Source organism: Benincasa hispida, chromosome 2 (genome assembly GCF_009727055.1).
Source record: "Benincasa hispida cultivar B227 chromosome 2, ASM972705v1, whole genome shotgun sequence".
In the NCBI taxonomy this organism is placed as follows: Eukaryota; Viridiplantae; Streptophyta; class Magnoliopsida; order Cucurbitales; family Cucurbitaceae; genus Benincasa; species Benincasa hispida.
The window spans coordinates 12,362,785-12,379,318 of record NC_052350.1 but is presented as its reverse complement, the minus strand read 5'-3'; the positions used below and the strand labels follow the sequence as shown (position 1 = coordinate 12,379,318).

The following is a 16,534-nucleotide window of genomic DNA, read 5'->3' as shown; positions in this document are numbered from 1 at the left end:
AATGGCTAATTTGAAATATTAGTTACCAAATGTATCTATTCTTTAAATTTAGAGACCAAAAAGATAGTTTTTCTTTTGTATAATTTTTTAAAGATATGCGGTCTGATTTCTTTTTCTCTGTAATATGTGGAGAGGAAAAACTAACCTTTGACTTGAACTTAACATGTTTCATATAAGTTTGTTTGGTTAATTAAGGCAATTAATGAAATTAAGAGGCTATGTTCGGACATTGAGTTGAGATAGGACGTTGGAGTTCATATATCAGTAGAGTTCATATATCTATAGAATCCATATGTCTTTGTTTGGGGTACATAATTATTTGGTCTGAGTTCATATGTCTGTGTTCAGGATGCAGAGTTGAGTTCATATATTTAGGGTATCTAGTGCAGTTTTTTGAACTCTAAGGTCCCGTTTGGTAACCATTTCGTCTTCGAAAATTAAGGCTATTTCCTCCCATTTTCTTATAATGATTTTCATTTTTCTTAATTACAATGGTTGAATTCTTAGCCAAATTATAAAAATAAAAACAAAATTTCAAAATCTACTTTTTTTTAGTTTTCAAATTTTGACTTGGTTTTTTAAATTGTCGATAAAAAGTAGATAATAAAGGAAGAAATTGGGATGTGGAAGTAGAGTTTATAGACTTAATATTAAAAAATAAATACTTTTATGATTACTATTTTTTAAAAAACTGTTTTATTCAATAACTCTACCTATCTTTGTTTGAAATAAAATATGTATTGCAATTTTTTTCCTTTAACTTTTAAAGTTTTTCTTTCTTTCTTTCTTTTTTGTAATGAATAACAATTGGCCCACTACATTTCTTAAGAAATATGATTAAATAAAATGAGAAACCAAATAGAAATTAAAACTTTTGATTCCAAATTTTTCTCCATAAATTTCATCATCACTATCTTCTTTTTATTCTCTTTCCTATTGTTGCTCTGTATTTTTACTTTGTCGTAACTTTTTTAATTTAATCTTCACCATCATCTTAGCAGCCAATGGAATGTCACCACATTTGTTCAACAATTTCTTTTTCAATTCCTTCAAATTTGGAGGATCATTAGAGAACAAATCTCAATTTTTCACTAATGCTTATTGGAAAATGTTTTAGGAAAAAAATCTCCATTTTTTATGGTTTTTTTTTATTATATTACATACTTTTCAACTACATACCTACTTTTCCAAAAATTCTTAACGCTCATTTGATAGGTGATCTCAATTAAATAAAAATATTTTTTATTTTTTTATTTTTATATAAATTTCTACATAGGAATATCACACTTAATATAGACAAAATATTATTATTTACATAATCAACAATCATACAACATAATTTAGCAGTCATCAATCTTATAATAGTTGGAAGTGGTTGTCAAAGTTGATTATTGAAGATAATATACTGGAGTTTGTAGTCAGAGACAACTATCGGAGCCTAAGTTGGTTGCATGAAGTTGATATTAGAGTTGGTTGCTAAAGTTTGTCATTGGAGGTGGTTGTTAAAGCCGGGAATTGGCCGTCGGAGTTGCTCACTCGTAGGTGGTCATCAAAGTCAATCATCAAAGGTGATTTTCATTGGAGTTTATAGTCAAAGATGGTTGTTGGAGTTGGTAATTAAAGTTTGTTGTCAAAGGTGGTTGCCAGAGTCTAAAATTGGTCGTCGAAGTTGGTCATGCGAAAGTGGTCGTCGGAGTTAGGTCACCGACGTTGTCATCAGAGGTAGTTATAGGAGCCTAAAATTAGTCGTCAGAGTTGGTCGCCAAAGTTGTTATCGGAGGTGGTTGTCAGAGCCCGGAGTTGGTTCCCGGAGTGTGATAGTAATAGGCATCATAAGTGACCGTAGGTGGAGCCATTGGAAATATTGGAAAAAATAAGAGTTTGGGTAAGTTGGTAAAATATACCAACTCAACTCAACCAACATTTAAAGTTGATTGTTGAGGAGTAAATTTTGGCCTAACGAAAGAAAGCAAATAAATCAAGATAATATGAGATAATATAAAATAATAAAAGATAATGTGCAATTTAATCCTAGCTTGCTAAGAATTAGAAAACTCATATCCTAATCCTATTAGGATTAAGATAAAACCCTAGATCAAATACCCTATAAATAGACCATCATGGCTCCATATGGGGTAACTTGAACTTTTGACTTCTTCTCTATTATACAATTCTTTTGCTGACTTAGGTATCAGAGCCCCTATTCTTTGTTTTATAGGTCCTCTCTTCTCCAAAATTACAAATTCAGTCGTTGATTACACGTGGAGGTCAGGTACATTCTCATTGGTCAAAATTTTGCATCAACATTGGTGGGTCAAACATTGAGTTGGTATATGTATATATTGGGGTTGATGCCCTAAATCTCGTAGAGTCTTGTAGTTTGTAAACAATGTATGAATAAACTCTTTATGTGATTAATAAAATATGTGATATTTTATTCACTTTGTCGATAAAATATGTGATATTTTAATTGCATTAACCACAAACCAAAAAACTAAACATCCAAGGTTATCTTTGTAACTTAAACATGTATGTGGAGACATACAGATAGATCATATTTAAGTGATAACCTAAATGGTCTATAGTAGATGGATTAGGCTGGGTACCTTATCCTGGTGACACTACGAGTATGACCCGCTTTATAGGTGTTACAATTGTTGTAAAGTGCTACAAATAATCTGATCTTGATAATTCATGTATTAGACATGCGAGCGGGGATATTTTATACAAATAAGTTTGTATAAGACTGGACCACAAAATGTTTAGTCTCATTATATAACACCATTCATAATGGAGACTTACATTTCACCAGGATTATCATAGGTAACATGACCTGAATCCTGAGTGAGTTGTGAACTCTTGCCTATAAGGGTAGTCTTTTAATTTGTATGGGTGAGAATGGCCAGATCGCCGATTCAACGTCTACCATTTTGGGGATTCGTCTTATTGGGGAGTTGGGAACATAGCTAAACAAGATGGAATTCATTCCTTCCTCGAAGTAGGGGTAAGTAGATAAATTGCTCCCTTAAGGGTTAATTATGGGTCTTGAACAATGTGGCATCACACCCTCTCCTGGCGAGAGTGATTTAGTCATAGCAGGACTATGATCTATTATTCATTAGAGGAATCAGTAGTATTTAAGGAGTTAGATGTAACTATAGGGGGGAAATGGTAATTTGGCCTAGCTGTACTTACGAGCAATTTGTGAAGGGTCATCGTACTGTTGATTGGTTATATCCAACAGACATAGAAATTTTCAGCCTTTAGTGGAGTGCCTTAACGAATGGTGAATAATGCAATTAAAGAGTTTAATTAACTATTCATGTATCATTGGCGCTTCAAGCTACAGGTCCATAAGAAGATTTAGTTGAGAATCAATTTTTGGATTAATTTGAATTATTCAAATTAATAGAGGGATTTAATTATATATGATATAATTAAATTATTTCAATTATATATGATATAATTAAATTATTTCAATTATATATGATATAATTGTCATAATGTATTTGATACAGTATATTTAGGGGAGGAAATAAATATTTGAATGAGATTCAAATATATTTTCTATGAATGTGATTCATAGTTCTTAAATTTAATATAATATGATTTATATTAAATGTCATAAAATAGAGAAAAGAAAACTACAGTTTATATTTGTGTGTGGTACAATTATTAAAATTATAAGTTATATGTTATATATTAACATATAATTTTAATATAAATATAATATGATAAATTAGTTATCATATTTATTTATATCATTTTTATTATAATTTGAAAAATAACTTCCCCATCTTTTTCTCCAACCACTTTACTAGGTAGTTGTTAATTTTATGCAAGAGGAATAAAAGAAAAGTGGTTTTCTATTCTTCCTCTACGATTTGTTGTAATTTGTTGAATGGCAAGAGGAATAAAAGAAAAGTGGTTTTCTATTCTTCCTCTACGATTTGTTGTAATTTGTTGAACGATTGAGAAGTGTTCTGTGTTCTTGTGTTTGTGAGAGAACTCTCAATCTTCTACCTCCCCCATTCAAACTATCCTTCCTAACCAAAATAGTCAGAGCCCACTACTCTTGAGTTCTCATCCCGAGAATACCAAGGACTTTTTGTGGTTGTGTTCGGGTTACTGTTCGAGGTTTCGTTGAAAAAGGTCTCCAAAGAGGAACGTGACTATTTGAGGGTGTTTTACGAAGAAATGTCTTCAAAGGAAATGTATCTTGAACCTTTTTTTCTGGTAAAAAACATGTAATTTATTTTGAATGCATATCTATTGTATATTTACTATAAATTGAGTATGTGATAATTTATGAAATTTAGACGATCCGTTTCTGCTCAAGGTTCTCCTCATACGAGTTCCTTCAGTATATTATACCAACTCATATTTCAACTCAACTCAACTCTACTCATGTTGATGAGCCAAGCACTCCTTAAGTAATATTGATTGATTAGGCCGCATGTTCGGTAGAGAAAAAGTAACTTATAGAAAATTGGGCATATTTCAATTTTAATTTACTATAATTAGACAATTTGTGTCCAATATCCTATGTTATTTATTTGAAGATGCGGAAATTGTCTCGATGGCGTTAGCTATAGACACATTGTACAATCGTGGCCAATTGGCCATAAACCCATCAACATTGCTTCATTGTTGTTGCCCTTATTGTTATGAGTTTAACATGTAGGTAAAGGTGGAGATTTGAGATCCTAACAGATTTGATGATTTCAAGAATATGTTATCATTTTATTTTTCAACTACCTTTATTTAACATGTAAAAATTATTTTACTGTATTTGTATCCAATAAAAAAAAATTATGGGTGTTGTTAAACTTGGTCACAAGCTTTTTTTTTTTTTAATAGATTGTTTAAATATACTATATAAAGTGGTTACTTTTATAAAATTGGTAATGCAAAATTTCTTTTATATTAAATGAATTGGTTTTTTTAATTTAAAGAACAATATAAATAAATACTTAAGATAGTCAATGTAACTCTGTCTTTTAAGTTATAATATATACCTATTGATTAAGAGATTAAAATATGGTTCTCTCTACACGGGTTCATGGGTTGAGTTGGATTGAAAAAATTTACAATGGTTGTAAATTTTTTCAATCCAAATAACCCTTATTAAAAAATGAACCCATCACAACTCAATCATGAAATATTTGGGTTGGGTTGGTTCGAGTTAATCAGGTCTTATTTAAAATTTTGTTCTAAAAAGAAGCAAAATGTAAATATATAAAAATCTAATTTAATTATTTTCATATATTGAATTAAGATTAACTACTCAATTTCAATTTATATAGTAAAAGCTTTCTTTCTAAAATGCAAAGAAGCTACTTTTAAGAATTGTTGAAGAATAAATTATTAAAAAAATATTTGCATTAAATAAAACTAAAACCAATATATGTATAGATAATTATATTATAAGTAACAAATATATATATATATATTAAAGTTAATAATAAATTCGGGTTGTTTTGGGTTATATTAAGTGAACACATGAACCAACTCAACTCATAAAATTTTCACTTATTTGAACCTAACCCAACTCAAACTGCACGGATTGGGTTAGGTTGATCGGTTTTTTCGGGTCATCGAATTTTTTGAACAACCCTAGTTCTCTTCCTTCTAACATGTTGGGAAAAAATATATTAACAAAGTTGGATAGGGAGAGATGATTTGGAATGTTATGCGAGAAATAGAATAATTTTATAATTGGAGAAAAAGAAAAAGGAAATTAAAAAGAGAAAAAAAAAGGGGTAAAAATAGAGAATTGAGAGTGAAAAACTGAGTCCCATGGTGAGCGGAAAAAGAGGATAAATGGGGGCATGTGATCCAAGTCGAGTGGCACTGCAAATGAAAAAAATGAACGTGGAAGAAAGCAAGTATGGAACAAAACAACACATATGTTTCCTTTCCTAACTTTTTACGCATCCAATACCATCCTCACTCTCCTATTAATACCCCTTCATCACCTCTTTTCATTCCCCAATTCAATTCCTAATCCTACCTACTCATTTCTTCTTCACTTACAATTCTACATCTTTCCCATGGGCGATGCTATGGAATTGGAGCCCAAATCTTCTAATTCCCATTTTTCTTCTTCCACCAACCTCCACCTTTGTTCCCAGATTTTCCTCAGAGCTTTGGTAATTTCCTCCACATTGGCTGCCACCTTGCTCATCATCTCCGCCAAGCAGTCCGTCCTCATTTTAGGCATCCCTTTTGACGCCCGATACACCTACTCCTCTGCTTTCGTTTTCTTTGCTTTGGCTAACGCTATTTCATGTGCCTTCTCTTTTCTGTCCGCCTGCCTTGTTTTCATATCGATTCCCCGATTGGCCTCGGGGAATAATAACCACGGAACCAGGAACAGGAATTACTACATCTTCTTTCTCCATGACTTGTTGATGATGGGATTGCTGCTCGCCGGATGCTCTGCTGCCACCGCCATCGGCTGCGTCGGCAAGTACGGCAACGACCACACAGGCTGGTCTCCCATCTGTGACCATTTTCCCAAGTTTTGTGACCGCGTTACCGCTTCCCTTGCCATCTCTTATTTTTCCGTCCTTTGCCTTCTCATACTCACCATCCTCTCTGCAAATCCACCACTAACATCATGCTAAATTTCATCAAATATTAAATTAATCTAGTCCTCTACCTCCCCTACTTTAATTTGCCTAATCATGCAAACACAGGGTCTGTAAATTCTGATCAGAAAAATTAGGAATTTGTGTTATTAATTAATTAATAGCTTTACTGATGAGGTGTGCATTTTCCCTCTTCTTTGTCCTTTACCTTAGTCTGTTGCAACCGCATTACTGACCTTTTTGGCTTTTTTTTCCGTCTACTAAATTTGTTTTTCTACCTTCATTTCTCTTTTACAAGGTAAGTAATAGGTATATATTATGACATAATAGGGACTTTTAGAGCTAACACTACTCTTAGATTGTAATAATCATCTTTTACTATAGTAAATATTAGTTTGTAGTTTCTAATTAGAAACACTATTTCAAAAACCTCCATTTACTATCATATTCATTATTTGCCACAGTTTTTACTATTTTACATTCATCATTCTTTTTATTCTTTGCTATAATGTTGCTATTTCCCTCTCAAATTAAAATAGTTTACATCTCAAATAATTTATACTTCAAACACAAACTATTATAACCAAACTACAATAACTTAGGATTATAATAACCAAGTCCTTGTCCAAATGGCTTCGTAGATGTTTTGCTTTCCAGATATACTTACTCGCTCCAATTCATATTAGTTTTTCCTTGATATCGGTTTCATAAAATGTACCCGAGGTCCAATTAAGACAAAGTGGATCATTTGCATTTGCTCTTTTAATTTTATGATTAAAATCATTTTTGTTATATTTTAATTATAACCAATTTTAAAAGTTTATAATTTAAGACTTTGAACACGAAAAAAGTGGCAATTGTAGTCTCAAAACATGTTGTAAATCTTTACCATGGCTTGTCCATAGTTAATTTATTCCGTGATGGGACAGATTTCCTACAACCAAACCAAACAGCAACCATTGTTTGGCTAGCTCTCCATCCATTGTTTAAATAAAGGCAATTAATTCACCTCACCAATTGAGGTTTAATTTTCTTTGGAGATATACCCATTAAAGTTACATGAATTCTGCATTCTGGGCAGGATTTGTTTAAAGATGCTCCCGACTTATTTGGTAGAAATTTCAGATTATGTTTTATGTTTTAGATTTATTAAGTTCAACACATATATATTTGACAGAGAATCAGATTCGGTTTTTAAAAACTGTTTTCGAATTTTATAATTCAAATGGTATAAATTCTGAAAACTAATATTTTTATATTTTCATTGTTTTCAAATTATGAATTTTTAATTTTAAACTACAAAATTATATTAAATAAAGATAAAAACAATTAGAAGTATAATTCATTTTTTGAAAAGTAAAATATGTATTATATAATGTATTATAAATTATATAATATTATACTATAATAATTATACAAATAAAATTAACATAAGACATGTTTATAAATAAATTAATAATAGCTTATTGTCAACTAACATTTAGTGGGTATACAACAAGTTTTATGGTTTATAAATATAATATCATTCCCATTTAAATGATTATTTAAATTAGAATTCAGTTTCTGAATTTGCTACCAAACACATATGTAAAAATATGAAATATAACTTTGTTTTCAAATTTCTGTTTTCAGATTTTCTACCAAACATGCCCTAACTTGACCACATCAAACAACTCGCTGAACTATTCTCTGCATAGTTGTAGCTCTCTATGCATCTCTTTCCATCATAAAGAATAAAACAATATATTTTTAAAATATTTTTTTTTTAAAAAAAAAAACAAGTTTCACACATGACATTTAAGTAATTTTGCCTGAGATGCATCCAAATATTTTTAATTTGAGATGAGTCACGAGTATGTTGTTTTTCTCCCTTGCCCTACCCGTCAGCCACTTGCATTTTCACTTGCTATCTAAAATTCATACTGCATTTATTTATGGCCCTACTCTCCAAAGTCTTTCCAAGCTGACTTAGGCAAGGGAATTTTTCTAATACTAAAAGAGTATCATATTCCCCTTTTTCACACTATAATTTTATCTTTAAAAATATTTGTGAACCCATATTAAAGTCAATGAGTCCCATCCTATTTTTAAAAGCACGTGGATGTCTATTGTAGTATAGAAAATTTTCCCTCAAATGATGATTAAGATTAGAAGTGGAAAAGCCTTAATCCACCTCTATAGGCATGTTGGGGGTGCATATCTATAATTATTTTTCTAGTCTTTGGTTTTCTTAATAATAAGTGTGTTGTTTAGGAGTGTTCAAAAAACTTGAAGATCCAAAAAAAACGATCAATCTAACCAAACCCGTGCGGTTTGAGTTGAGTTATCAACTCATTTGAGTTGGGTTAGGTTCAAATAAATGAAAATTTTATGGATTGGGTTGGTTCATGGGTTCACCTAATATAACCCAAACCAACCCGAGTTTATTATTAACTTTAAAATATATTTTTCTTACTTATAATACAATTATTTATACATATATTGTTTTAATTTTATTTAATTCCAATATTTTTTGAATAATTTATTCTTCAACAACTCTTAGAAGTAGTTTCTTTACACTTTAGAAATAAAATTTTCACTATATAAATTGAAATTGAGTTGCTAATCTTAATTCAGTATATGAAAATAATTAAATTAGACTTTTACATATTTATGTTTTGCTTCTTTTTAGAATACAATTTTAAATAAATGACCCGATTAACCCAAACCAACCCTTGGGTTGGGTTCATTTTTTAATAAAGGTTATTTAAGTTGGAAAAAAAATTACAACCCAAACAATTGGGTTAGGTCTAAAAAGTTTTTCAACCAACCTATGAACACCCTTAGTAGACATTATAGTTTTACTTATGAATTTTGTAGACATTTGAAAACATTGTTGCCTATATTTTGAATTTTGTAGACATTATGGTCTTTCTTGTGAATTTTGGAGACTTGTTTTGTTATAATAGATTTTGGATATCGTTTTTGTGATTGTGGAATCTTATGTGTTTTTTATTGGTGATTCCAAGCTTTTTTTTTTTTAAGGAAACCAATGGAACCGAAACAACTCAACCCATTTTTTATGGGTTGGTTTGGTTCGGGTTCATAATTTAACAAGGATTAGTTTAGCTTAGAAAAATACACGAACCGAACCATAGGGTTGGGCCTAAAATATCCCTAAACCCAACCCTCAAACACCCCTAGTTTTGTTTGTTACCTAAGTTTTAAAAATGTATTTTTTTAGTCCCTGCATTTTTAAGAATAAGCACATTTGGTCCCTGAATTTTCAAAATTTACATTTGTAGTCCATGAATTTTTAAGATATATTTAAAAAGTTCTTGAAGTAAATTTTTATTTTTTAAAAAATAATTATATGATATTTAAAATTTTATAAATATTTTTAAAAAATAATTCTAAAGAGAAGAAGTAATTTTTTAGAATTATTTTTCTAGTCTAAAATTTCATATGATTATTTAATATATAATTATAAATTATATGAAGGACCTTTTCAACTTACTAGCTAATAACATGTGTGATGCTGTGAAGTATATAGTTTTATTTTTTAGTACAGAGAAAAATTAAAAAGATTACAATGAATGAAATATTATCTTTTACATTGTTTGATCTTAAAAGTAAAGAGAAGAAAAATATAAATCAATGAAATTTTGAAGGGTAAGGGATGCGATTGTCTATTCAAACATATCTCCACCAGTAGACCGTATTGTTTCTTATCTATGTTCAAAATCACATAGATATACAATAGAATACTCCACTTTGTCATGTAATCACTTCAACTCGAATACTTGTAATGAGGCAGATGAAGTTATCTCCACTTTCTGATCATGATGTTCCATATCCATATAGTCTAGATCACACATGCATGCACAAAAAGATATAGGACATTGCCATTTACCCAAATAATTGTAATGAGAGAAAATATACTATTTGTTCGAACATGTCTCCACCTTTAAATCATGAAGTTTCATATCTATAATCTTGATCGCACATACACACTGGAACATCCTGAATGTTTCAGGTAATTTTCATAAAATTATCTTGAATTATTAGGGTGTTATTTTGTTAAATAGAGGCTAAAATTGAATTTGAGAAGTAAGATAATTAATTAATGATATTTGTAAGGATTGGAAATTTGAATTTAATTTAAGAAAACTTGGATAAATTAATTTGGAGATTTGAAACTTTTGAAGGAATTAAATTTTGGATTTTGAATTTTAGATTTGTTTTAATGGTGGATTTATGGAATTTGGAAAAGGAAAAGGAAAAGAATATATATAGATATAAATAAATGAGTGATTTGAGTTGATGTTTTAAGCCCTCAATCTCTTTTTCTTCACTAGACCATAAGAAGCACCAAGCGATGCCTTGAAATAGTAAGTCCTAATTGGACACATACTTGAAGCTTTAGAGGTAAGATCTTGGCTAAATGTTCAAAACTATGCTTTGAACCTAGAAAAACATATAGGAGAAGGACATACATTGGACTAGATGGAACTGAGGAGTAAAATTGGCTAAGTGTTGGAAGTGAGGGTTGAACACATAGCCCAATGGAGAAGTGAAAATTGGACTAAGTGTTAGTAGAAAAGGAGTAGGACTCAACCCTTGATGCATGACTGGATAAGTTCAACTCATCTCTCTTAGGTTGAATGCATAATGGGTTAAAGAAACATATTTAGACGCATAGTCTATGGAGAAGTTGGAAGATTAAGTACGTATTAAGTATGTAAGAAGCAAAGACTCAACCTTGTTTGGAAGTATAGATAAGTTCAATCAATCACCTAAGATTGGTAGCATAGTTGAGAAAGTTCAACTCATAGCGTAGTTGAGAAAGTTCAACTCGTAGCATAGTTGGATAATGTTTAACTCATCATCCTAAGGTTGGGAGCGTAGTTGAAGTAAGTTGAGCTCAAACCTTGTAGACAGAAAAAATACTTACCTAGAGAACTTATGTTATTTCTTGGAAGCATTGGACACAAGTTCAGTTTGGTCAAGGAAAAGCCCACTTGGACGCATGATTGGTCGGTCTGAATGCCTAGGGTTGGGTGGACACCTAGGTCACTATATTGACCATATGGTTGGATCACTTTGGGAGCATGAACTTAAGAGATTGGTCTTGAACGCATAATTAAAGGAATGATGCGTTGAATATGAAAGGTTTGGAATACCCCAAGGTGGAAGCATATAAATGCGTGTATCTCAATTTTTTTTACAGAATGTGAAAAACTTAGAGGATAGAAACATGGACAAACTAAATTAATCAAGCATGTTTTCTCTACTGTAAATTTCAAAGGAAAAAGGAAAATTCGAAACTCACCTTTGAAGTACTAAGTTTTCTTGCTTCCTCACCCGTTCACAGCAAGATCATGAATCACCTCCTTCTTATGGTCTCACCATCACGAACACGACAATAAGGACGTGGACACCACTAGACAATTTTTCTCGTTATTCTCTAGGATGATAATCGAAGTAGAGTTTTGTGAGCTCGCTTGTAAGAATCTTGGTGAAAGGGAAACGTTTTTATTTTAAGAGAATTTTCACATACAGAGAAGAGATTGCAGAGATCAGAGGATGAAGATGAAGATGCAGTTTCTCTATCTCTGTATTCACGTTGTGATGAGAAAATAAATAGGTGAGGGTGTTGGGTTTTATGCCCTAAAACGAGTAGATAGTAAATGTAAATAATTGACCATCATCAATAAAGAGTTATCAATGTTATTTTAATAAGGGTTATTGATTATGTTGTATGCATCTTGTCTTAATAACCCTAAATCCAAAAAACTAACATCTTAGGCTGTCTTGTGAGTCTTGAACTGTATGTAGAGACATATAAGGATCAATGTTCAAGTTACAACCTAAAAGGTCTATAGTATAGGGATAATATTGGGTATCTTATCTTGGTGACACTATGAATACGACCCATGTGATACAAACGCAATGATCCAACGCGTTCGTGTAGGTGACATGCGAGTAAGGGTATTTTATGCAATGAGTTTGCATAAGACTAAACTGTGAAATAGTAACCACTAGATGTAACACTGTTGACTAGTTAGGTTTCTATTTCAATAGGATGACGTAGGTAACTTTGTCTTAATCCTGAGTGTATTATGAACTCTTGTTCACGATGAATTGTCCTTTGATTTGTATGGGTGAGTGACCAGTTCGCCGACTCAATAAGCCTACCATTTTGGAGATAAAACCGAGTGGGGAGCTAGAAACATAATTATACAAGAAGGATTTCAATCATTCCTGATTTTAGAGCAAGTAGATGAGTGTTCACTTAATTGGTGTATCCGGGACTTGAACAAAAGGCCTTACCTTTCACTGACCTAAGAAGGGTTTCTGTTTAATGATTGAACCATAAACAAGTTGTTCACTAGAGAAGCACTGGTACTTAAGGGATACAGAAGTAACCTAGGGATAAAACAGTAATTTGACATAGCTGGTGTTCGAACACTCGTGAAGGGCTAACTTGCTGTTTTTTGTCTATATCCGTGGACACAGAAATATATCTGCAATGAGAAGAGTGCAATTGTGGGTCTTTAGTGGAGTGTACCCATAGTTAATGAATATTGATTAATTTGGTTAGTAAGTTTAGCCAATTAATCTCATATCGTTGGAGCTTCTGATTTGTAAGTCCATGAGGTCCCTTCACTAGCTCATAAAGGGAATGGAGGTAATTATGTCTTGAATAGAGTTTAAAATATTCAAATTCACTTAGGGAAATAGTATAATGTATAATAATACACTATAAAGTTTATATTTTAATTACACTTTATAATATAAATTTAATTTTGGATATGATTCAAAATTAATTTATGGGAGAATTAAATATTTGAAGGAGTTCAAATATTAATTTAATATGAATTAAATTCATATTAAAACTACGGTTAAAATTAATGTGTATTTGATGCATATTAAAACTATAGATTATGAGAGAAATATAATTGAATATGATCCATTTGTAGATTAAATTAAATATTCAATATTTAATTTAGTAATTATTTAATTGGATAATTAAATAATTATTTTATTTAATTTAATTAATTTAATTAAAACTTTAAGTTATGTGAGAGATGTTTTCATTTAAATATGATTTAAATGAAATCATCAATTAAATAAGATTCAATAAATTATTAAATTATTTTATTTTATTTTATATTAAAAGTTAACTCCCACATAGGGAGTTAACAAAAATGTGTGATGACTCCCACGTTTTCTCTCTCTCTCTTTTTTGATCAAATACATGCAAAACGTTTGCAGGTAATGGAGTTATTGCAAGTGTAATGGTTGAGGCAAGGCCGATGGGCAACAAAAATGGGTGTGGGCACGCTATAGGGGCCATGGGCGAGGCTGGTTTGGTGTGGGACATGCGCTGAGGGGCGTCAACATGGTAGGAAGCGCACGGTCGTGGCTGGTGAGCGGGAGATGCGTGCACGAGTGGGTCATCGTGGCCTGCTGCCTTCAGGCAACGTTTTTCCAATTTCAACTCAAGTTTTTAGAGATTCAAAACACCATTTCTAATCAAATAAACTTTAAATAACTTTTATAGAACTCAAAAGGGACCTTTTAACTAGCTTACTAAAAATTTTAGGCACCTAAATCCATCACAATGTCCCTTGAAAAATCCTTCAAAATAGCAAACTCTACCTTACCCAATTTCCAGATAACTTCTGTTTTCTTCAAGTTTTCTAAACTTTTTCAATCTCCAATCTTCGGCAACCCTAGGATGATTTCTACACTCATTCAGATTTTTTTGGTCCAAAAATCATGAATTTTGCACGGGTAAATTGGAAGAACCAGCCTTCCAAAAATACCCTTCATGCCAAGCCAAAATCTGCATTTTCTTCCTCCAATTATATTCAACCAACCAGCTGCTTGCTTCCTTATTTACATGAATTTTTCTCTTTTTTCATTATCTTCTTCATCTCTAAACAACTTTATCAGGTTAAATTAATTTTTAATTTTAGAAAATTAATCCAAAAGTTATTTTTCAATAAAACAATTTATTCTTCTCCACACACTCACACACTCTCACACTCACACATTCTCAGGACCCTTTCTTTCACTCATAAAATTTGTTTTTCCTTTTTTTTTTTCCTTTCTTTTTCCTAACATTCAGCCAATTATCCACTCATATCAATTACTCTAACACTCAACAAAGTTTCTAAGTTACTAAATAAATAAAAAGAAACTTGCACTTGTATAGTAAATTTCAACTACTAACTTCAACACTTAGCAACATAACATACTTAGGTCATGTAATCCAAATGATTTATTTAGGTAAATTCTAAAATTATGTATTTAAGTTAATCTTAAGCTTGAACAGGATGAAAGGGAACAAGGGCTTACATGAACTTTAACGACCAACTTGACCGATTTATATTCGAAAAGAAAAGAAAACAAAAACAAAAACAGAAAAAACTCAACTGGTGAAAGTGTTTTAAAATAAAATTTAAAATTAGTAGTTTATATCGCTTAATAGTTGTCTTTTATAATAATATGATATTGAGAGTTATCTGAAGATGACGAGGTCATCCTTATATACCTACTTGTCATAGACATCCAGAATATTGAATGTTTCTTAATAGTCCCACCACAGTCCAAAAAAAAAGTATTGCTTATGTCTAATTGGTTGACCGACTAGCTTAATTATCTTAATGAACAATAATTTTTTTGTATGCATGAAATCGACTCATTGCTGTCTCTTATACACATCTAGATGTGTATAAGAGACAGTATATATATATATATATCCTCAGGGGTTGTTTGGAACGTTGAGTTGCAATAGGATATCTAGAGTTCATATAACTATGTTTGAGGTACAAAGCTATTTGGTCTAAATTCACATGTCTGTGTTTAGGGTGCAGAGTTGGGTTCATATGTCTTGGATATCTGGTGTAGTTTTTTTAATTCTAAATAATCTGCTTTTATGATTACTATTTTTGTTTCGAAACTTTTTTATTCAATAATTCTACTTATCTTTGTTTGAATAAGATACGAATTACAATTTTTTTCCGTTAATTTTTAAAGCTTTTATTTATTTATTTCTTTCTTTCTTTCTTTCTTTCTTGTAATAAATAACAATTGATCCACTACATTTCTTGTAAAAATATGGTTAAAAAAATGAGAAACCAAAGAAAAATTAGTAGCCAATGGAATGCCACCATATTTCTCCAACAATTTCACCCTCCAAATTTGGAGGATCATTAGAGAACAAATCTCCATTTTCACTAATTCTTGCAAGAAAAAGTTCCAGGGAAAAAAATCTCCATTTTATGTTTTTTTTTTGTTATATGTCGCATAATTTTCAACTACATACATACTTTTCCAAATATTCTTAACACTCATTTGATATGTGAATTCAATTATATAAAAACATATTTTACAAATTTCTATATATAAATATTGCACTTAATGTAGATAAAATACTATTATTTACATAATCAACAACCCTACAATATAATTTAACAGTCATCAGTCTTATAATAGTCAGAAATGGTTGTCGAAGTTGATTATGGAAGATAATTTTCACTGGACTTTGTAGTCAAAGACGGCTGTCGGAGCCTGAAGTTGGTCGCATGAAGGTGGTATTGGAGTTGGTTGTCAAAGTTTATCATTGAAGGTAGTTGTCGAAACCGGAAGTTAGTCATCGGAGTTACTTATGCTCGAAGGTGGTCATCAAAGTTGATCATCAAAAGTGATTTTCATCAGAACTTGTAGTCGAAGGTGGTTATCGGAGTTTATTGATAGAGGTGGTTATCGGAGTTTATTGATAGAGGTGGTTGCCGAAGCCTGAAATTGGTCATCGGAGTTGGTCGTGTGAAGGTGGTCATCCGAGTTGGGTCACTGGAGTTGTTATCAGAGGTGGTTGTTGTTGGGTTTTATGTCCTAAACTCGTGGTTTGTAAACGATAAACTTATTCTGTAAATCAATAAAGTTGTTAT

General features: G+C 31.2%; 1 protein-coding gene across 1 annotated transcript; it reads left to right on the top strand.

The window, feature by feature from the left end:
- Positions 1–5,855: 5,855 nt before the first annotated feature.
- LOC120071777 (CASP-like protein 1F2) lies at positions 5,856–6,916 on the top strand. The gene has a single exon (XM_039024160.1). The coding sequence runs from the start codon at positions 5,910–5,912 to the stop codon at positions 6,627–6,629; it is 720 nt and encodes a 239-aa protein (XP_038880088.1). The 5' UTR covers positions 5,856–5,909; the 3' UTR covers positions 6,630–6,916.
- The last annotated feature ends 9,618 nt before the right edge of the window (positions 6,917–16,534 follow it).

Coding starts and splice junctions, on each gene's coding strand:
- LOC120071777 (XM_039024160.1), top strand. CDS start 5,910: ATGTTTCCTTTCCTAACTTTTTACGCATCCAATACCATCCTCACTCTC.